Here is a 21685-nt window from a genome sequence, read left to right on the forward strand (position 1 = left end):
GTGTATATATGTCAGTGCTTCATGTACTATTTTATATGTTCTTCAGAAATCTCTAGGGAAGGTGTTAGCCTTAGTTGAAAGGACAGAGAGGTTAATTGTATGGAGTTATGAAGTGGCAGTTTGGGATCCAGAAATCAGTCCTCAATTAATTAAATGCATGAAATAAAACTTTTATATAGTCAGGAAAAACTCCATGGAACCCATTATAATTATATTTTAGGCTCATTTTTAATGAGCTATACTATATGTAAAACTGTTTCCACCTGTATTTATTTAGTTCTTCTTCGCTATCATTGACTGGACCAGAGAGACAATAATTTCCAAATCAAATGTAGTTTCTGTCCTCATGGAACTTGACTTTCATTTGGAAGCTAAACACCTTGGGTGTGGTGCAAGATAAAGGCAATATTGTCTCAAAATATATCTAAGAGCATTTCTTCTGTCCCATCTTCTTTCCCTTTGTTCTTCCATTGGCTGACCTTTTTCATTCTCTATTCAGGTGTTACTTACAAGTAATGCTTTCTGGAGGCCTTTCTGAAATCTTTAGACCACAATAAGTTCCCCCCCTGCTATGTCCTCAAACATTACCCAGTACTGTTCTTAATATACAACATACTCTACTGTAATTACTGACATGCCTGGTTTTTTCCACCAGCATCTATTTCATTGAATTCTATGCCTTTAGTGATTAGTGTAGTGCCTGGAAGATAATAAGTACTCAAGAAATACGTGATGAATAATGAATGAATGCTAAATTCTGCTTTGTATCCTTGGGAGTTACCACCTGGCATGCAATAAAAACTCAGTAAAGGAATCTGAACTGTTGTCATCATGGCTATAGCCATGGTACAGGTTCTTGAAGGTATCAAAAACTTATTATTCCTGAATAATTGAAGCCTGATAATGGGGCATGAATAATCATGATCATTGGCTTTTACAGAATGATTAAATGTTTCAATGTCACAAATCTTACAGTATCCTCCAATAAGATTAGAAAAATTTATATAGCAACTCTACGTGTTTTTTTCCAAGTTTTATGTAACTCATAATATAAACAGAAAAAGCATTAAAAAGAAAATATATAATTGTGTGCAAATTGAGCTTGGGATATTTGAAGGAATAACAGCATAAGTTGCTATCTAGGGATATTCCTTTTAAGTTATATCTGGATGTATTTGTCTTAATTTATAATTTTGAAAGTATTTGTATTGATTTATAAAGTAAATCTTTATAAAGTTTTGTAAATAAATATTTTCTCAAATATATTCAAGAGTTCTGAGAATCTGAAAATTATTTTTTAGTGAATATAGTTATGAAAAACTCAAATAAAACCAATGATTAATTTTACTGTAATGATCTGTTTGTAGTATTTTCATCTCATATAACATAAATAATCATAACCTGCGTTTCCACTTGGAAAATACAAGATAATTGAAATTGTAATTGGATTGGTTAATTGTGTGTGTGTATGTGCTTTAGTTTTTTTAAGTTAAGGCTTGTATTTTTAGGTAGGGTTTTTTTTTTTTTCCATTTAAGAGATGTATGTTCAATGAGGAGAAAATTAGGCATTTAACAAAGTAAAAAGTTGTGGATATGAATTCCTTCTAATACACAGATATGTTTAATGTAAGACAGAGCCTAGAGGCAAAGATAATGATTCGATTGTGGTTAAAACAGGGGGCGGAGGAGCATGCAACTGCATACACTAAAAAATCCACCCACTTGCCTTATATTTGCTTTGTTCAGAAAGTGATGATGACTTTGAAGTAAAAAAATATTGATTCACTGTGTTACAGCCAGAGGGATGTTAATACATTTTTCCCTTTTTCTTCTAGCATACTGATTTATGTCAGTACATGGACAAGCACCCTGGGGGGCTGCATCCAGATAATGTGAAGGTAGGAAAAGATCTTTTTAAGTCAAGGGTTAGCATTCTTCATGTGCATGTTTTGAGCGAAAATCTAATCTCTCTACTATAACTTAAAAAAATTGTGTAAAGAGAAGTAATATTGAAGTGAACCATAGTCATTGCTATGGTTTGACATTGGAAGCCATGCTTTGACATTAAATATTTTCACTGTGGTATTATTATTTAGACCTTATCCTGTTTTTTCTTCATGGAGAAACATTTGCCAGTAATGAGTAAAATCCACTGGAATCCTGTCATAACACTGTTTTCAGAAGAGGGGAATCTCCAGTAGCTCTAGCTTGGAGCTCCATACTGCAGTACCAATTGGTTTCAAGATAAAGTACTATTATGATCCAAAACAGTGTTGTGGTGAATTCATGGTGCATATTTTTCACTTGTTTGTACAAACAGATAAAAATGGTTTTTCCTACTGCTTTTTTTTTCATTTCTTTTTACCAGAAATTGGATTACTTTGTATAAAAAGAGCTAAGTTTTTCTAAGATTTGACCTAGCAACCATCTTGGGAAATTATCCAAAAATTTCAAGCTTAAAACAGGAGATTCTTTCTTGGCATATGTTAGGGAGTTAGAAGATACAAAGTTTATCTGAAGGCTAAACTTATAAATGTATTTGAAGTAAAATTATTTGTCTCCATTTCGTCCCATTCATTATCTGCACCTTTCTTGCAATGTGGCATATTTTTTCGTCTGTACTTTTCCCTTTGCTAGGAGAGATATATTTGCACGTATGGTATTACATGTGTTTATTTCATTTTGCTTTATAAAAATAATATATATATATAGTATAAGGTTTTTTTCCTCTTAGAATATGTCATAGATATCCTTTAAAATCAATACATGACTATGTAGTTCAGTCTTTCTAATAACTGCATATTATTCCATAGTATGAATAAACCGTAATTTGCAACTGTTCTTTATTCATGGATCTTGAGGTTGTTTCCAAAATGTTCCTATTAAAAATGATTCTAGAGTAGATATTAGTATAAAACCTTTATACTCATTTCTTTTGAATATCTAGTTAATGGGTTTTCTTTATTAATTAGAGACGTGATGTCGGTTTTAATGAATTTAACTGGAACCTTTGCCCACAAGGTTGTAAATTACAGAAGGACTGTTTTTCTCTACATTCCCTAGGATTGACTAACCAGTCATTTAGATTTTTGCCATTCTGATGAATAAAAATGAAATATTTTTTATGTTGACATTTTCTTGACTGCTAGTGACATTGAGCATCTTTTCATGTCTCTTGACCACTTGTAATTCCGCTATTACAAGTTACCTGTTCTTATATATTCATTTTTCTATTGGGTTGGTTTTTTTCTTTAATGAATTATAGGTGCTTTTTAATATGAAATTAATAATGAGGGTTTTTATGGTGGTCATCTATGTTGTACAGTTTTAAAATGTAGGAACTTGTAGGAAATCTGACAAAACATTGTTTTTAAAATAAGTAATAGAGTCAATATGGTACTTACAGTATTTGTTGATTTTTTCATATATCTCCTTTTTTGTTGTTGTGATTTTTTGTTTTGTTTAGATTTCTTTTAAATTGTTTGACTATTCACTTTTCTTAAAAATCTGTATCCATTGACATAGGTAGTTTTTTAGTGGTTAGATTGGGCAAGAAATTTTAACAGATGAAGAGATTTGTTTTTTAATCTTGTTCATGTTCAAATTTAACTTTAAACATTAGTATTATAATTAATACATAATTCTTTTTTTAACATTAAAACATCTCAGGGGCTTCCCTGGTGGCGCAGTGGTTGAGCGTCTGCCTGCTGATGCAGGGGGCGCGGGTTCGTGCCCCGGTCTGGGAGGATCCCACGTGCCGCGGAGCGGCTGGGCCCGTGAGCCATGGCCGCTGGGCCTGCGCGTCCGGGGCCTGTGCTCCGCAGCGGGAGAGGCCACAGCGGTGAGAGGCCCGCGTACCGCACCGCAAAAAAAAAAAAAAAAAAAAAATCTCAAATTGTCTCATTTATACATTTAATGTTCTCTTCTTAGGGTTGATTGGGTTCACAATCAACAGTACAGTACATCCTTATTCCTGTTTCTCACTTTATTTTTATTTATTTATCTATTTTTTAAATTAATTTTTATTGGAGTATAGTTGCTTTACAATGTTGTGTTAGTTTCTATTGTACAGCAAAATAAATCAGCTATACATATATATATATATATATATCCCCCTTTTTTTGGATTTCCTTCCCATTTAGGTCACCACAGTGCATTAAGTAGAGTTCCCTGTGCTATACAGTATGTTCTCATCAGTTGTCCATTTTATGCATAGTATCAATAGTGTATATGTGTCAACTCCAATCTCCAAGTTCCTTCCCCCCTCCCCGCCCCCTTTTCCCACTTTAGCCTGGGGAATCTGTAGAGAGGCCAGCTAGTGGAAGCCCAGGGCCTACCAGCCTCAGTGGAAATCAGAGGCTACTCTGAGCTAAATTTGATTTCCAGACTTTAAATTCAGTGACAGGATTAAGATTAAAGAGCTGGCCTGAGCCTTTTCAAAAAACCATGGCATCACTGGATTTCCATTATCCTTGTTTGGTCTTTTACCAACACTGTGTGTCATGAGTTATGGGCAAGTTTGTTGGTGAAATAAAGAGAGCTCATTCCACAAAGCATTGCCAGTATCACTGGTGATTTTTGTAGCCTTTGTAAATTCTGCTTCATCCGTTACATTTTATTTTTCCTTAATCTCTTAATGGTCATGGAAAGATTGAGCTTCTAGGTTACTGGTTTTCAGTTACTAGGTTGCACTCCTTGAAATTGTGTTTCAACAGCTGTTACCCAAGTTTTGCAAGCTTTTCTTTCACCCTACGATCATTCCTCGTACTTAAAATACTTAGTGTTTGCTACCTATTTCAAGTTCAGGTTGTACTGGGGCATTAAACAAGGTTTATTACTGCAGGAGCTCATACCTCCTAAGGTGTGGTGGAAACTCACTGGTGAAAGAGATGTGCAGTTAGCATAAATAATGTCACAGAAATTAGATATGATGCCAACACTGAGTCTAGATATTAGTCATATGGAGCAGGAACTACTCTCACTAAGAAATTGTTTCACATGGTTACAGATTGATACTCTACTACATTTTTGCCTCCAAAAGTGCATGATGTGATTTACCTCTTTTTATACCTTTCTGAATAACTGAAAGGCAGTGATAGGTGTTGGTATATAAGTTTCCATTTCCCCATACCTATTGACGTCTTGGCTTTTTGAGGTTTTGCCAAAATGTACTGGATTGTCTCAGTGCTTGGAATATTTAAGTGCAAGAAACTTTGGTCATCATCAAAGAGGTCTTCAAACTAGGCTCCACAGCAGAGTCATCTGTAAAACTTTAATATATATATATATATGAGAGACAGGGCCTGGACTGTGGTGCTTCAGAAAACAGGTATCAGACCCATGCCTCAAGGTAGAAAGTTGTAAGCGTCTTTGTGGAGAATCTGATCAGTCCAAGAGAACAGACCTAAAGAATCTAGGTGATTCTACAATGAAGACCCCAATTGACAAATAAGTAACTCAGAGGAAGCAAAGTTGCTTGCATTGATTACACAGAGAAAGAAAGAAAGAAAACTTCAAAAAAATTATCAATAATATTCTCCAAGAGGTAAAAGAAAATAGTACATCTATAAAACACAATGCTATGTTATTTTTAAAAAGGAGAAATTAGTGGACATGAAGTAGCTTTGGAAATTCAAAATATGATGACAGAAATTAAAAACAACAGTAAAAATGGAAGAAAAAGTTGGAGAAGTTTGCCAGAAAATAGAGCTTAAAATACAAATCTGAAACATGAGAAAGAAGGTATCAGAAAATTTAGAGTCCAGTCCAGGGGATCAACCATCTGAATGACTGGAGAAAATAGAGAGGAGGGAGTCATTAAAGCAATAAACATTAAACTATACTTTTTCCAGATGTGAAGGATGTGAACTTCAAGATTAAGAGGGTCCATTAAATGCCCAGAACATTTAATGATAATAGTTAAATGATAACATTTATTGTTGCAAATTTTCAGAACACTGATTTCAAAGAAAGATCCTACTGAAAGGGAACAGGTTTACTACTAAAGATCAAGAATTACAGTGGTGTTAAACTTCAACAGCAGCACTGGAATGGAGATGGAAGTGGGACAACAACTTGAAAATTCCAATGTAAAATTGTTTCCAATCTACAATTCTATACAAACTATCAATGAAGTGTGAGAGTAGGATAATTATTCTCAGGTGTTCAAGGAGTCGAAAAGTTTGCATACCTTGCATCCTTTCTCAGGAAGCTACTTGAAGATGTACTGCACTATAACTCAGGGAATAAACCAAAGCAGAAAAGAAAAGGAAACCAGGTAGTAGAGGCTACCACAAAAGAGAGATGGATATCCTCAAGACAATGATGAAAAGAATCCCAGGATAACAACTGTGCATCAAGCTGAAAGGGTAACCAGTCAGTCTGATTGGCGCAGGTCAGAAGTCTCCAGGAGAGATTTCTAAGAAGATGAAAGGGTTAGATAGAATACCAAATGTGTTTGAGCAGATTTATAAGATGGAAGAAGAATTTGGTGTCGAATTAGTGATAACCACAAAGAAAATTCAACAAAGGCAAGCAAACCAACCAACAAAAGAACTAGATAGTTACTAACACCAGGAAAAACAATTATTGTGCAGGGGAAGAAAGTAGTCATATAAAACTTAATGGCTCAGCTGTAAATAACATTTACATGATTATAATACAGTACAATATTACGATCAATACGTAATATTATAAAATGTAATATGTAATCAATATTACATGTTGATGTAGTTAGAAAAACACTTCTTTAAGTGATTCTGCTATAGCCAGGCTCATTCCAGGATTAGCATCCTAAAGCAGTCATCCATTTCAGCTGCCACATTTTATATAAAGATCAGAATCATTGAGATTAAGAACTTGTCAAAGAGCATTTTTATTCTTTGTCCAATGTTCTTTTCCTTACATTGCATGATTCATATATTAAATTACAGTAATTAGCCTGTTTACCTGACTTTATATGTACTCATTCACATAGATTTTTCATCATTTTCATGTTGAAGATAATTTTTATACCTTCTCTGAGGGTATGGGAAGTTAAAAAATAGAATGCATCTTGTTAATGCCTGTGTTTTGGCATCTGAATTGTAGTGCATGAAAGCAAACAGCCCTCATTACCATGTTGGTTTCCATGGGAGGCCACTCAGCTAATCATGCACTGGCTTTTCTTCACAGTTTTGTCTGCTTAGAGACAGTGCACTCCTCCAGGGTTACATTTAGGATCTGCACTGCAGGTGAAATTATTCTCAAAGAAGTCTGACTATAACATAGTGACAGATGTCCCATGGGTATTTCTGTGTGATGGATTAACATTTTTTTTCATGTGGTGATACTTCTTGTCACTTAAATCGATGAATGCAAAATGAAGAACGTAAGAATAATATTTACTAAGTTAACAACTGTTCATAATGCTGTGCTAGATGCTGATTAACAAAAAACAACAACAGTTGAGCTAAAATAAGACCTTGTAATGGTTCTCTATAAATGTAAGATGTGAAAACCAGGTGAGATAAGCAGTTATCTTTAAAAGAGCATGTTCTTGTAATAACTCTGAAGCTCTGCATTTGGTTAAATAGTTCATAGATCATTAAAGGATAGGAATGTAATAAATACTGAATATTTATTATGGTGAACAGAAGGAAAACATAGCGATCAAGTCCTTTTGCTTCTAGATTTGACAGTTTTGACTTTTGGTTTCATCACTATGCAGCATGACAGTATATGGAAATATTTTAAACATTCATCTTGGATTATAAAAATGTACATATCTGTTTAGATTTCATATATACTTGTTTATTGTGAAAAGGTGGGTTGCCACACATCTGAGAATTGAGGCGATTGTTCTTTACTGTGAATCAGGTAGACTTGCAAGTGTTACAAAGGTGATGCATCACTGAAGAATGAGGGGGAAGAAAAGAACAATTGAAAGAGTACATAACTCATGATTTCATAGTAAAGCAGAGGCTAGTCTATGGTAATTTTGTATTAAATCCCAGCAAAACATCTGTTAAAGTTTTATCTTTCATGCTGTATATTCCTTGTAAGCACTGGAATAAACTCATAAGAAAAATTGTCCATGTTAACGAAATTGCTGTAATCACTTTGCTACTTTAATTGCCTACAAAATGTGTCTGTTCTCAGTATGGCCTTCTGAAATAAATATTCACTATTAACTAATGGTCTGTATTATATCAGTTTTAGACAAATGGGTAATTTTAGCAGTTAATTACTTAGAGGACAATTTAAAGCCTGAATCGAAAGCCTGAGGACATTGGCCTTGTTGTAAATATTTATGATGATTAAAGGTATAACAGCCAATTGTTAGAACATGATAATTGGTATGTAGGAAACTGGTTAGAATTTTGGGCAGAAGGTAGTTCATTTTTGCCCCCTTTACAAACAATTCACTATGAATTTTCTTGGGTTTTGACTGTCATAGCTGAGTTGAAGGCAGACTTGTATTGGAGTTCTTCATTTTATAATTCTCAGTGACTTACAGATTGATCAGTTTTTTAAAAAATGACCATAACAGTCTAAATTCCCTCTTCAGCTTTTCATGTGTTCTTTAAAAAGTGATAAGCATGAGAGACTGAAAATTAAGGTTCATTAAAGAAAAGAAAGATTAATTGATGCTGTCTCCAGCTCATATCCAGAAATATAGGTGCTTGAATCTTATTACCATGATGACATTGGGTCTTCCTGTGTTTTTATGTAATTATCTTCATTGCCATGTCATCTTAATGACTTTCCTAGAAGATTTTTTTGTAAAAACATTTGTCTTTTTTTTTAAAGAACTGTAATCCAAAATAAAGTAATTCTGAATTATCTGCCTTGTTCTCTGAAGTATCTGAAATTCTTTGGACATAAAGCTGAGTTTTATTTTTTATCTCAATATCTATATTAATTAAAAAGATATGAGGATTATTAAGGTTGAAAAATTGCTATTTTTCCAAGAACAAGCAGGTGTATAACAGTCAGAATAATGTTATGCCAAATTAAGACTGTCTCATACAGATGGCACTGAGAATTGATTCCTGAATGAGACTTTCTAATGTTGAGATAGAAAATCAGATAACACCTGATTTTCTCCATATTTTGCGTTAGAACTCTCATTTAGCTGGTAATGATTTCCTACTATGCATTACAGTGAATATTATAGAACCTTTCATTATTCTGTATTTTGGGAAATACGGTTATTTCATGGAGCCATTCAAGAGTGTTTTAAAAATTTGACACCTAGTCTCAGCACCTGTCCAGTTTTCTTTTGAGCCTTTTCATCCTATTTTTGTTATAACAAAATGATTTTCCATATCTAGACAGTGAAGGATTAACAGTAAAAGAAAGTGAAATTCATGTGTCAATTCATATTGTGTTGGATGTTCAGAGAGGGTCTGAGTAGTGAATTTCTGGTTAAGATGTGGGGCGTGCGTTCCGTTGTTTAGAACATGTCTTTTGTATGCTTGGCTTCATCTGCTGATGTGCTTGTTAATGATTTGAATCAGACAAAGGAATCAAGGCAGCTAGCTGAACAGCCCACTCTTTCCTAGCGGTGCTTTAAAACCCAGATTGAAAAGAAATCACCCCAAAGATTGATGAAATACAGATAGTCGTTAGAAGTATGCCCTGTGATATTTTATTTGTTAGATGGAATTACCCAGCTTGGTGGGGCAGGGGCGGTGGTATCCAGTGGAAATAGGACAGATACCCTCCTGGGTTTCAAGCTTCAAGCCATTCACCTTGCCTCTCTCCCGTTTAAGATGGATCTTGCACTCGACCCCTTTGTTTGCATGTTTTCCAAGACAAACATGAGGACCCAGGGGGGAAATTAGCTGAGTAACAGAGTATGTACACGCTTCCAGGGATTTTTCTGAAAGTCCTAGACAAGTTCAGCCTTCATGTGAGTAGCCAGTACATTTCATAGATATTTTCTCATTAATATATAAATCCCTGTTACTTGAGATCTCTCTAAGAAGATGCAGAGAGAGAGAGAGGTTTATTGATCATACCTATCAAACTCAGAGTCTTTACTGCATTCCATATGAAACATATTTTTCTCTATTGTATAGCTTGCAGAAGTGATCTTTCTCTAAGACTCTTACACTCAAGATTCGTCACCTTTGTCAGTTTTTCAGTCTGCATCTGTCTCAATTTTAAAAAAAAAGTTGCATTGGCCTTATCAACTGATATTAAGACAGTTCATGTTGATAGTGTTTAAGGTGTTACTTTAGGCAATAAAACCATTTTAAATTCTATTTATTCCTTTTCATTGTGTGTAAAAAGAATGGCCTGTAGTTGGGGGAGTGTTGCATACATTCACAAATGAAGTGGAACAAATATTTGTATTTCATGCTATTTCTTTTTGGTTCCAAAAAGTGCCTATCGGTAAGGTCAGTTGTATACTTAATATTATTATATTATTAGAATTCCTTGGAATAAGTGTTTCAGTTTTTCTCTTGGAAAATTATGTTGGGCAACTATTAAAGCCAGTAGCTTAAATTTGATCATCTTGTTTCTACTCAGCTAAGGAATATTTCTAACACTAATTTTAGGCTGCTGACCAAGTTTATTAAATGGAAGTTTCTCATCCTCAGCCCTCCCCATTTTCTTCATCATACATACAAACTCTAATAACTTGGAAATCTACTAAGTATTAGTATACTAAGTATTATAATATATTGTATATTATTATATAATATTACATATTATTATAATATATTAACATACTAAAGAAGCTAATGTGCTTCTTTCAAGGAACATGGCAAAACACAGATCTGTTTTACAATCCCCACTTGACTCCTTGTAAGTATCCCAGTTCTGGTTCCCATGGCTCCAGTCAGCTTGCTCACTGTGGGCATCTCGGTGCCTAGAGCAACACCTTGTTGATATCCACCATTGTATTGAGGCAGGAGGAGAGGGCGGAATGGGAGGCCAACTTAAGGATCACAGAAAGCGTGCAAGAGCTTTTTCCCAAGAGTTTGCCCAAGTATTTGAAACTCTTATTTTTCGAGTTATTCCCTTCCAGAAAGTTATCATCTTTAAGAATAGAATATTAATGTATAAATAACATAGAGATTGAAAATTAAATTTTTGTTACATTATTTAGAAATGGTGGAACATGTTCCATATCTAAGACTTATGAGGGAGTAGAATGAAGAAGCAGAAAGTTAAATGAAAGAACTCAAAAAGGGCAAAACGTGGCAAGACAAACTGTCCTTACTACTCAGATTTTCTAAGACCCAGATCTATCTGTAGTACAGGGCAAAAAAGGACACATCTATGACCTGATGCCCTGTCATGAATGTTTGTGTCTTACACTATCCCAGTAGCACACTTAATACTGTCAAGTGTGTCCAAAGGGACAAATAAATTATACCATAATGTTTTACTATCTGGGCTTTTATTTCTATCTCCCTTATATCTCCATATAACCTTCTTAGTATTCTTTTGAAAAAATTCAACACATAAAATTGCAATGATGTTTTGTAAAATATAAACTATTTGGGAATGTATTATGTACATTGTATTACAAATTATGATTTGATATTTGCATTAGGTATTTGCAAATTTGAAGCTCAACTAAATGGAATGAATCATTCTTTTGAAAGTTGAAGAAGACCTAGTATTGCAGTAAAATCATTATCTGATGCATATTTTAATGTATTTTTACATTCAGTAGATATTTTGAGGACTCAAATTTTCTAATTATTTTTCATTTCTAGAAAGTTTGATGCATGAGTAATTTAATGTTTGTGCATCCTGTGGATTTTTAAATGATGTGGTGCTAAACATGGAGCATATTATTTGAAGCATGTATTAGCCATGTACAACTTTGGTTTATTTGCCAATGTCACATTTTCTAGCCTTGGATCCACACAATGTGTAACTACTTTAATCAAATAGTATACATGGTTTTTGGGTAGCAGTATTTTAAATTGTGGGTGTCAGAGCAAGACAAAAATGGGAACTGTCTCTACTACCTCTACTACACTTGCTGTGGGTCCCTTTTCCCAATTCATTTAGTTTCTCTGAGCCTTTATTTCTCTATCTGTGAAATAAAGATAATAGTATCTGCCTAGCAGAAGTGTTGGAAGGATTAATTTACTGGTATTTAGTAAATGGCAGTTATTACAGCTGCTCAATTTGTAGAGTCCCTTCTATTTCTGTTATTCATAAAATGAAAGGATACAGTTTTACAGCATGAATGAATATTAAGGGCATCTGAGACAATCTCATTTTTAAGGTGAAAAACCTAAGATACAAAGATTTAAACTTGGTCCCCAGGTGACAGAAAAGTAGCTTAACTAACTCTCTTTGTAAGAATTGCTGCTGTGCCATAAGGCATAGGTTGCATTGCTAATCACTCGAATAAGCCCTAAGAGACCGTGGACATCCCTTGAAGATAGTTGACCCAAGCCTGGAAAATCTGCAAGATGTTCACTGTGCTTATTAGTCTCATATTAAATGGAACCACATTTATTAAATAATGCCTGGATTTCAGACCATTCATGGAATCTCATGACTGTAAGCATTGAGACAAAGAGCATCTGATCATACATCTTTAGACTTTGACGGGGGTGGAGGAGTATAAAATTTGTTGCTCACTGCAAGTGGCAGTAATTCTTTTGAGTAACAAATATATTAAGTCCAGTGATGTGTGTGTGTGCTTTTTACCAGCTTGCTCTAAATGTTTTGATAAAAAGCCTTATCTTCATATTCTTTACCTACTTAAAGTCTAAAGAGTTTCAGAAGGGAATAGAAGGAGTATTAAAGGATATTCCCAAGAAGTATATGCCATGGCCCTGAGAATATGAGCTGCTTTCTGCGGGGGATGGCAAGACAACGTGGCTATAGATAGATCTGCTGCTGGTAGAAGTGTCCCTGTTCATCGTATCGTTGCTATTTAAGGCATTTTCCCATGGGGATTCTTATTGCAAAAAGTGAACATATTCGAACTAGAGTATAACTCTTCAGTGATCATACTGTAGGATTTGAAGATATCTCCTTTTATAAAGTTGAATAGAATATCCTGAGGGGACAAGGTATTCTTAGGAAGACCTTATGGCTACTACAGTAGAAAAATAAGAAGATAGAAATGAAAATATGTTAGTTTATCAGCTTCAGGACATAAAGCTGTCTTCTGCCATGTTATTTATTTCTAAGAGGATTTTAAGTAGCAAAAATAGACATTCAGGAATCATATGCTCATTACATAATATGCTAATTGAGGCTTACAAACTTGGGTTCACTTAATCAGAGCACTTTGATTATATTGGGTGTATAACTGTATCCATCCATGCGTTTAGTAAGCATCAACCTCATTTAAGATAATGAAGTGTAGTGGAAAGTTCACAAGTGCTGTGTGATGGTTGGATGACTTTAAGTTTCTCATGCTTTTAGAACTTTAGTTTTCTCATTTGTTTAAAAGAAAAGGAAAAATACAGGATTATAAAATATATGTAAAATTACTTAAAACAGCCTTTAAATGAGTGTAAGCCTTCAATTAGTATTACTCTCCCTTCCTTTTTTCTCAGTACCCGAGATTGCATTGATGTTCGCCAAGTTTTATTAGCGAGTAGCAAAGCTGATTTTTACTCTTTCTCTGCATGTGGCCCCCTCTTTGGTGGTCCTTCTTGTTTTCATAGTATCCTCTGGTTTTCACAGAGATCAAATATAGCTTGTTATGTGGTGATTTATACAACAACCAAGTGAAGTGGCTTTCTGAAAAATTTACATGGGCAAGTTAGATACTTGCCTATTTGCCTAAAGGAAGAAATGCCCAAGACTTGCCTTTCTCAAAACACTCCCAAAGAATATTCCATGGGACATTCTATTAAACTCAGTGCTAATTCCTTGTGGCCTTCCCACCCCTAGCTAGCAGTATATTTTCTGTTAAACACATTAAAATGTTATTTCTAAAACACCAAGTTTACTAATGGTTTCAGTGAAGTATACTGTTGCCCCCTTGCCACCATTACTATTATGATGGTGCATTGATCATTTTACTATTTCATATATTGTCTTCTTTTCATTTATTTAAAAATTTCTTCTTAATTTGTCTTCTTAGTGATCTGCTTGCTTGGTCTCCTCAAGTTTTTCCCTCAGAACAGCAAGAGGTTTGTCATATAATGCATCACTTCATCTTGTGCATCTAGTGAATGCTTGTTTTCCTATTAAAATTTTATGTGTAATGAATTCTGTTTTCAGAGTGACAAGTTTCCTCCCTCCTCTGTGCCTTCAGTACACTCAGTTCACGTTGCTGTCACAGTGCAGACCTCTTTAGGTGGTAGTTGTCTGTTTATGTGTCTGTCATACCCAGTGGGCTGTGAGTTCCTCGAGTCCAGGGACTACATCTTATATCCTGTTCATCTTTGCATCCCTCTTACATGACAGCACCTGGCACATGGTTGGCACTTAGTAAATCCTGAATGAATTTATTCTGTGGGGATTTGTTCTTTGTGCATTGATCAAAGATTTAAAAATTTGTTTGTGGCTCCAACTTAATGTTTGGGGTTCTACTTGTCTTGTTTGGGGCTTAGTTTGTCATGTATACAACTTCAGTTGGAGTGTGTGGTTGCATCCTTTCCTATCACTGATTTTCTTAATCCTCTTTAATACGCTACCCTATTTGAATAGCTTCTGGATTAGCATGAGGATTATATATTTTCACTAATTGGTAAAGGTATTAAAAGAAGAGCCCTTTGGGACTGCTTGATCTACCCACTTCTACCCTTAGCTTCTAGAGACTCCCATTCCAGGCGTCTGTTATTTCTGTATCTACTTCCTCCAGCTGTGCCTAAATTCTGTTCAGTCATCACATTACTGGTATATGAGTGTCAGCTGTGGACCCAGGTTAGGAAGGTAGTTAAGGCACACAGTCTGAGGGAGATAGGGTAATACCATAACTGCAATAGACAGATGTAGCGGCTGCCCCAGGAGCACAGAGGAGGAACCCCTCACACAGACCTGTAGGGAGAGGGAAGGCCTAGGGTCAGGAAAGCCTCCAGGGAGGAGTGGTTTTTGAGGAGAGACCTAAGAAATACATGGAGATTAGCAGGCAAAGGTGAGACAGCGCTTTTCTGTCAGAGAATAGGTAAGAACAAAGGTAAAGGGCTGAAGAGCAGTATGCTCTGCGTATGGGCGTGCGTGAGACTGCTTGGAGTCAGGGAATGTAGAGTGATGATGCCTGGGCACCCAGCTGGAATCAGGGCTCAGCGCAGCAGCCTCGAAGGCCATGCTGTTAGATGCCCAGACTTTATCCTGTTAGTTGGAGGAAGCAGCTTCTATATCAACACTCCCTACTTATGTTCTGGCCAAGATTCCTATAGTAGAATGGTTAAGGGCATGGAGTTTGGAGTCAAACTTGTTGGGTTTGAGTCCTGGCTCTGCCACTTAAACTGATCCCAGTTTCCTCATCACTAATACAGATTTAATAGTGGTACCTTCACTACTAAAATTATTACAGAGATCAAATGAGTTCGTATTCTATGATGCATAGAACGGCAGCTGGCACTTTGTGTCATTGCTTGTTCAACTAAGATGTGTTGCTGTGGTTAAATAGATAATCGCAGTCTGGTAAGTCTCTGCTGGCACCCTGCAGAATGCAAACTTTCTTTTCAAAATCAGTTTATTTTTGAAATTAAGTTTGTTATGTGGTCTGCCTCTGTGATTGATTGATTGATGAAAAGATTTTGAAAACACAAAGCGGCTTTATTTGCTCATCCTTTCTCCCTTCTAAACTGAAGGGATATGGATTTTCTTAGAAATTGTAAGCTTTCGGCTTCAGGATGCAGGGGGTATTAGAAGTGAGGAACGAGGCTGGAAGCTGCTGGTGATGGCGTTAAGTCTTTCCATCTGCTACACAGAAAGGATTGAAAAGAGGAGTCCAGGAGACATTTGCTTCCCGAGGTTCTTGAGCCAGTAATTTAATCCAGGCTAACACAGAACAGGTTTTTAGTTTCTGGTACTTAGATTCTGGAAATAATGATCCGAGGCCTTCACTGCTCCACAGCATATTATCACATACAGAGATTTTGAAATGAATTCATCTACTGTTATTTCAAGGTATCCACTCTCTAAAAAATTTACTTGGCTTTCAGAGCCCCTAGTTAGTTGGAAAATATTCCAGAAATGCTAGCTTCCAGGGCCCTCAAGGAGTTGCCAGTCTTTTCATTTGAAGATCCTGGAATCCTTATACTGCCCACACTTGGCATCTAATTCATTTAAAATTTCCCTGAAACTGCATTTTGTTACCAGCTGATTACATAGACTCCGGTATTGATGGCACTTAAAACCTTTTGTTTTGGGCTTCCCTGGTGGCGCAGTGGTTGGGAGTCCGCCTGCCGATGCAGGGGATACGGGTTTGTGCCCTAGTTAGGGAAGATCCCACATGCAAAAAAAAAACCTTTTGTTTTTATTTTTGTTTTAGGAGATTGATTTTTAAAAACTATGTAAATTAGAATTATTTTGGCAAGTAAATTGTTTAAAGATAGTCTCTTTTTTATAAACATTTTTATAAATATTGGAAAGCCTAGTGACTCACATTTTTTGTTATCAAAATTGGGAACATTTGATAGGATCCAATATGAAACTAAACAGGGAAGGCCATCAGTCACTTCTTAAAATTATTTCTTATAAAACCATTGCTCTTGAATTCTTGATTTCTCTGTTTTCTGTGTTTCCTTTCCCTTTAGGGTGGGTCTGTTCTGTAATTAGTGAAGGTACCTGTCTGTCTTTAGGCAACAGCCTAATCTCTATGGCCATATATGCAAAAGCAATATAATTACAATCCAGTAATAATTGGACCATGTGACTGTTTTTGTTTTAATTACTTGAAATCATCTTATCTTTCCATTCCTTAAAGCATGTTAATGGGTGAATCCTTGGGTACCATGTTTATGTCATTTCTATGGAATTGAATACATGCACATTTACATAAACTTAGTAAAAAATTCTGCTTCTTTTTATAATATTCTGGATAGATTTTTTTTCCTCTGTCTCAAGCATCAATTTAGACCTGAAGAAATAAAATATTATTTAAAAAATGATTCTTTACATTGTGCTTAATTTATAGAACACAGATTGGATTATAGATCTTTCTGGCTGAGGAGGTATCACTCTGGGTTGACATAATAGGTTGTTAGAAATTTTCAGATTTACTTCTTAATGAATTAGGAATTTCCATACCCTATGCAAATTCTGGTTAAATAGTTTGGTAGGAAATTCAGTGATGGGTACCCATTTTCACTAAACACAAGTACTTGGCAGACTGTATGTAGAAACTGGCATTTGTCTGTGTTCAGATTTTAACTTTTGTCTCCCTATTTTTTCAGTTGTTTTTATTTCAGTTGCTGCGAGGGCTGTCTTACATCCACCAGCGTTATATTTTGCACAGAGACCTGAAACCACAGAACCTTCTGATCAGTGACACGGGGGAGTTAAAGCTGGCAGATTTCGGTAGGAAAGCAGTTAATTACCAGTCTATTTTGTCACACTGTGAGAATGCCAGGCAGATGGTGGCACTGCATTTGTTTAGGTGCACTTCTTCTATCATTCCAGATCCTGGTAACATTTTTTCAGGAGTGAAAAAAAAATTTTTTTTATGATCAACATCATGCTTGGTAGATTTTTTAAAAATCCACATTGCTTGTTAAAGCATTAAATAATCATAAGCACAAATCAGATCTCATATATTTCCAAAGGAAAAGTCAGTAAAATTTTGAATATAAAATACATTGAAAGAAATCTATTTTTTCCATTTTCTATTATGAAAATGTCAAGCACAGTCAAAAATAGAAGGATACGATAAGGAGCCCCATTACCCATCACCCGGCTTCAACAACTACCAATATATTGTCAAACTTGAAGAAGCCTGGATTTAAACCTTGGAACTGTTTCAGAGCATCACAAAATATATTCAGTAGTGTATGTTGTCCTGAGATTTTAATAATTTAAAAATCTAGGGGCAGTGTTAACCTTTCTGAAAGTGACTGTTGTTTGAAAAATTCTCAATAACTTTATAAAAGTAGACACTGATGCTGATTTAAAAGTTGAGGTCCTGGCCTGGATCCATTAAAAGTCATCCCTTCCTTAAAGGTTTTAAGGTTGGCCTCTTACAGCTTAGAAGCTTTCATCCAACACTGACTTAAGCACCCAAAGAGGAGCAGAGCTGTTGTGTTGTCCTTGGTGGCTCCCCTCACTTCATCATCATGTCTGATGTGTCTGCACTGCCCTGACTCCCTGTCACACCAGAGTGTGCCAAGTCAATTCCCAGCACCAGGAACGCTGATGGCAGCATGATGTGTTGACATTGCATTGCCTCAATTATTTTTGAATACATATTCTGATTAGAAATTTGTTCCATTAAGAATGGAATGGAAATATTACCCTTGGGACACAAAGACGCCTGAGGTTGAGATATGGGCTTTTACCGAAATATGATTATCTTTTCCCACCCCAGCCCCTGAGAAATAAAAGAGAGCAGGAAATGTTTATTTCTTATTTCAAGGTTAGTAGACTGATCAGTACCTTTGGAATGACTCTACTCTTGGGTTTTTTATATTCTTTTCTTCTAAAATTGAAATGAAACAAAAGTTAGCATGATTGGTGATATACTGCAAAACTTTATTTGTTCTCATCTTATTTGTGTGTGTGTATATGTTGTTTGCTGTCAGGTTTTAGCATCAGAATAATACTAGGTGGCTAGATGTAAAGTCTTTCTATTACAGTGCAGAAAATAATGGGAGAGTAGGTGGGTGGAAGAGAGAAGATTTTCAGTTCCTCAAATTCAAGGCTGTTGGGTTTGCTGTGAACATATTTTATAGTTTGTCGGTATTACTATTAAATTAGTAAGAATTTATAATGATTTTTTTCTAGTATGTTAATATAAGGTATATGTTGGAATAAATTATTGTATTGAACGTTTAATTTTGCTGAACATGGTTTTCTTGTGTATTTATAGAATACATTTTTACAAAGTTTATTTTGTCTGTATAACCAAGGAAATAATAGAATTGTATCTAAGTGCTTACTGGGGGATTATTTTTTAATTTTACGATGACGTTTTTATTATAATAGGTAAGTTCACCTTAAAAGATTCTTATGGATCTTTAAAACTGACATTTTGCAATAGATTCAGAGATAAATTCAAGTGTAATTTTAAACAACTTAGAAACATTTTTTTAGAAAATTAGAAAATTTAGAAAGTATGACCATTTCAGAGATAACAAATGTTAACATTTTTGTTGTATATTTTCCCAGTGTCTTTCTCCTCCTTCTCTCTCTCTTTTCTTGCTTCTTCCATCAATTATATAATCCTGAAAAAAAAAAAAAAAGAAACGTTGTTTTGTAAGCAGTTTTCACATAAGAATATTTCATGGACATTTTCTCCTGTTATTCAATATGAAAAAATCATTTGTAACAGCATAGATTTTTCCTTTAATAGCCAAGACCTAGTCTTTTTATTGAGTCCCTCATCAGTGAATATTTTGGTTCCTTCTAATTGTTCATGATTATGCACAGTCCTGTATTGAATGTTCCATATATGCTGCAATTACAGCTTTGCGTGTTTTAAAGCATTTGATTCTTTGGACCAGACTGCTCTGCACAAAGGTTGTACCTCAGTGTCATAGACTGAATCTTCTTGCCTGGAACACAGACTTGGCATGCATCCTGTGTACGAAGTGTAATGAGGGAGACTCATTCACCAACTGACAATTTCTCCCAATTGTGCATCATTTTTGTCTTTTAAATTAAGACATGCGATTAACTGTGATTTACTGCGGTTGGGCACGTGTTTGTGTCTGAGATGAAGGAAACACAGTCTGAGATGGAGGAGCTAGACAGTCAAAATGGGACGGTTCCAGGCAGCAGAACAATTAGAAACACTAGGTCTTAATTCAGGTTTGATGTGTAAAGAGCTTTAGCAGCAGTTCCTTTGTCCTACCCCTATCTCTTATGTGACAAATATCATAAAATTTTGATTCAGAGGTACAAATGAAATCTGTATGAGTATAATTCCTGTATCTTTGATGCTACTGTTTTTATTAGAGGAAATATATGGGGGGAGGGAGAAGCACTAAAATTTATTGAGTTTATTCTGTGTGCCAGACGCTTAGAAATTCTTGTTTCATTGTCTCTTAAACCTAGTAATGTATAGTAACCTATACTTTTGAGAGAGACGTGAGTTTCAGAGAGGGTTAGAAATTCTCACAGGCTTGATTATATGACGGTAGCTGCTCACAAAACTGGAATTCAGATGCTTGATCCACATCCTTCAATTTCAGGTGGCCCAGGATCTTTGTATTTATATACATAGATATTTTACCTTACAGACCTGCCTAATCTTCCAGTAAATTATTGTTCATTGTATATATTTATATATTAATAATTATAGGAAATTATTAACCATTCTATGTATTTTATACATATGACAAATATGACACTCGTGCTACGAAAATAGATTGCACTAATACCAAAAAAATGCATCACATAATTTAAAGAACATTTTGTCATTTGACTAATTCAGTAGTAATGAGTGATTTCAGCCTTAGTCCTTTGGAGATTTTACCTGCTGGACAAGGTAAACCAGATGATAATGTATCCATAGACCCATTCATGTTTAAACGGAATGCAGTTCTGAATTCCAGGTGGTCAAAATGCTGTACTATTTTTTTTTCCTTGTAAACAAAATCATATTTAAGCACTTACCTGAGACTTGTTTTCTATATGCATGTAAAAATAAGTAAATTACACATGATTTAGAATCACTATGGCTTTCCTAATGCAGAAGTTTGTCCCGCCTGTATATAATAAGATAATAAAATTGTGTAGTGTTTAGACTCATTTCTAAAAAAGGGTTCGTGTTTACATTATTTTTGGGAAAAACTATTTCAAATCCCTTACCCAGCCTATGTCTTCACTACCTTGCTCCTCCTTGCCTACTGTAGTACAACCAAACGCCAAACGCATTCCCACATCAGAGCCTCTTACTTAGCCTTTCCCTTTGCCTGGAATACTGTTCTTCCTGCTTCTCACGTGGCTGCCTCTTTCTCATCACACATATCATAGATCATATGTTACCTGTTCAAAAAGACCACCTTTCCAAAAATAGAATTTTACCACCATGATCACCCAGTTCAACTTCTTCGGTAGCATTTATGGCACACTAAAATTATTTTGTCATTTGTTTATTGGTTAATTTTCTGCTTCTGCTACTTGATTGTAAATTCCATGAGGGCAGGGACATGGCCTGTCTTGCTCACGCTTATATTTATTTATTTATTTGGCTGTGCTGGGTCTTAGTTGTGGCATGCGGGATCTTCATTGCAGCATGAGGGATCTTTAGTTGCAGTATGCATGGGGGATCTATTTCCCTGACCAGGGATGGAACCCAGGCCCTCTGCATTGGGAGCGCAGAGTCTCAGCCACTGGGCCACCAGGGAAGTCCTGTCTTGCTCACTGTTGTCTGTGCTATGTTTAGATCATAGGAGATGCTCAGTAAATATTGGTTGAATGAAGAAACAATATGCATAACAAAATTGAGTATTAATGTAAAGACTAAGACCCACTAATTTACTAATTACTAGTGAATTTACTAATTTCTGCTTGATTCGCTTTAGCAAACCAACAGTTTACAAATTAATTTTCTCTTCATCAGTGCTGGCCTGTCCTGGCATAGTCAAGAGTGCAG

General features: G+C 35.4%; 1 protein-coding gene across 1 annotated transcript in view; it reads left to right on the forward strand.

The window, feature by feature from the left end:
• Positions 1 to 21685, forward strand: part of CDK14 (cyclin dependent kinase 14) — a 583384-nt gene that overhangs the window by 282765 nt on the left and 278934 nt on the right. Inside the window, exons 7-8 of the mRNA XM_082661962.1 lie at positions 1836 to 1898; positions 17328 to 17451. Of these exons, the coding sequence (XP_082518088.1) occupies positions 1836 to 1898; positions 17328 to 17451 (187 nt within the window). The remainder of the gene's footprint in view (positions 1 to 1835; positions 1899 to 17327; positions 17452 to 21685) is intronic.

Source organism: Grampus griseus, assembly GCF_964374135.1.
Source record: "Grampus griseus genome assembly, chromosome: 9".
Taxonomy (NCBI): domain Eukaryota; kingdom Metazoa; phylum Chordata; class Mammalia; order Artiodactyla; family Delphinidae; genus Grampus; species Grampus griseus.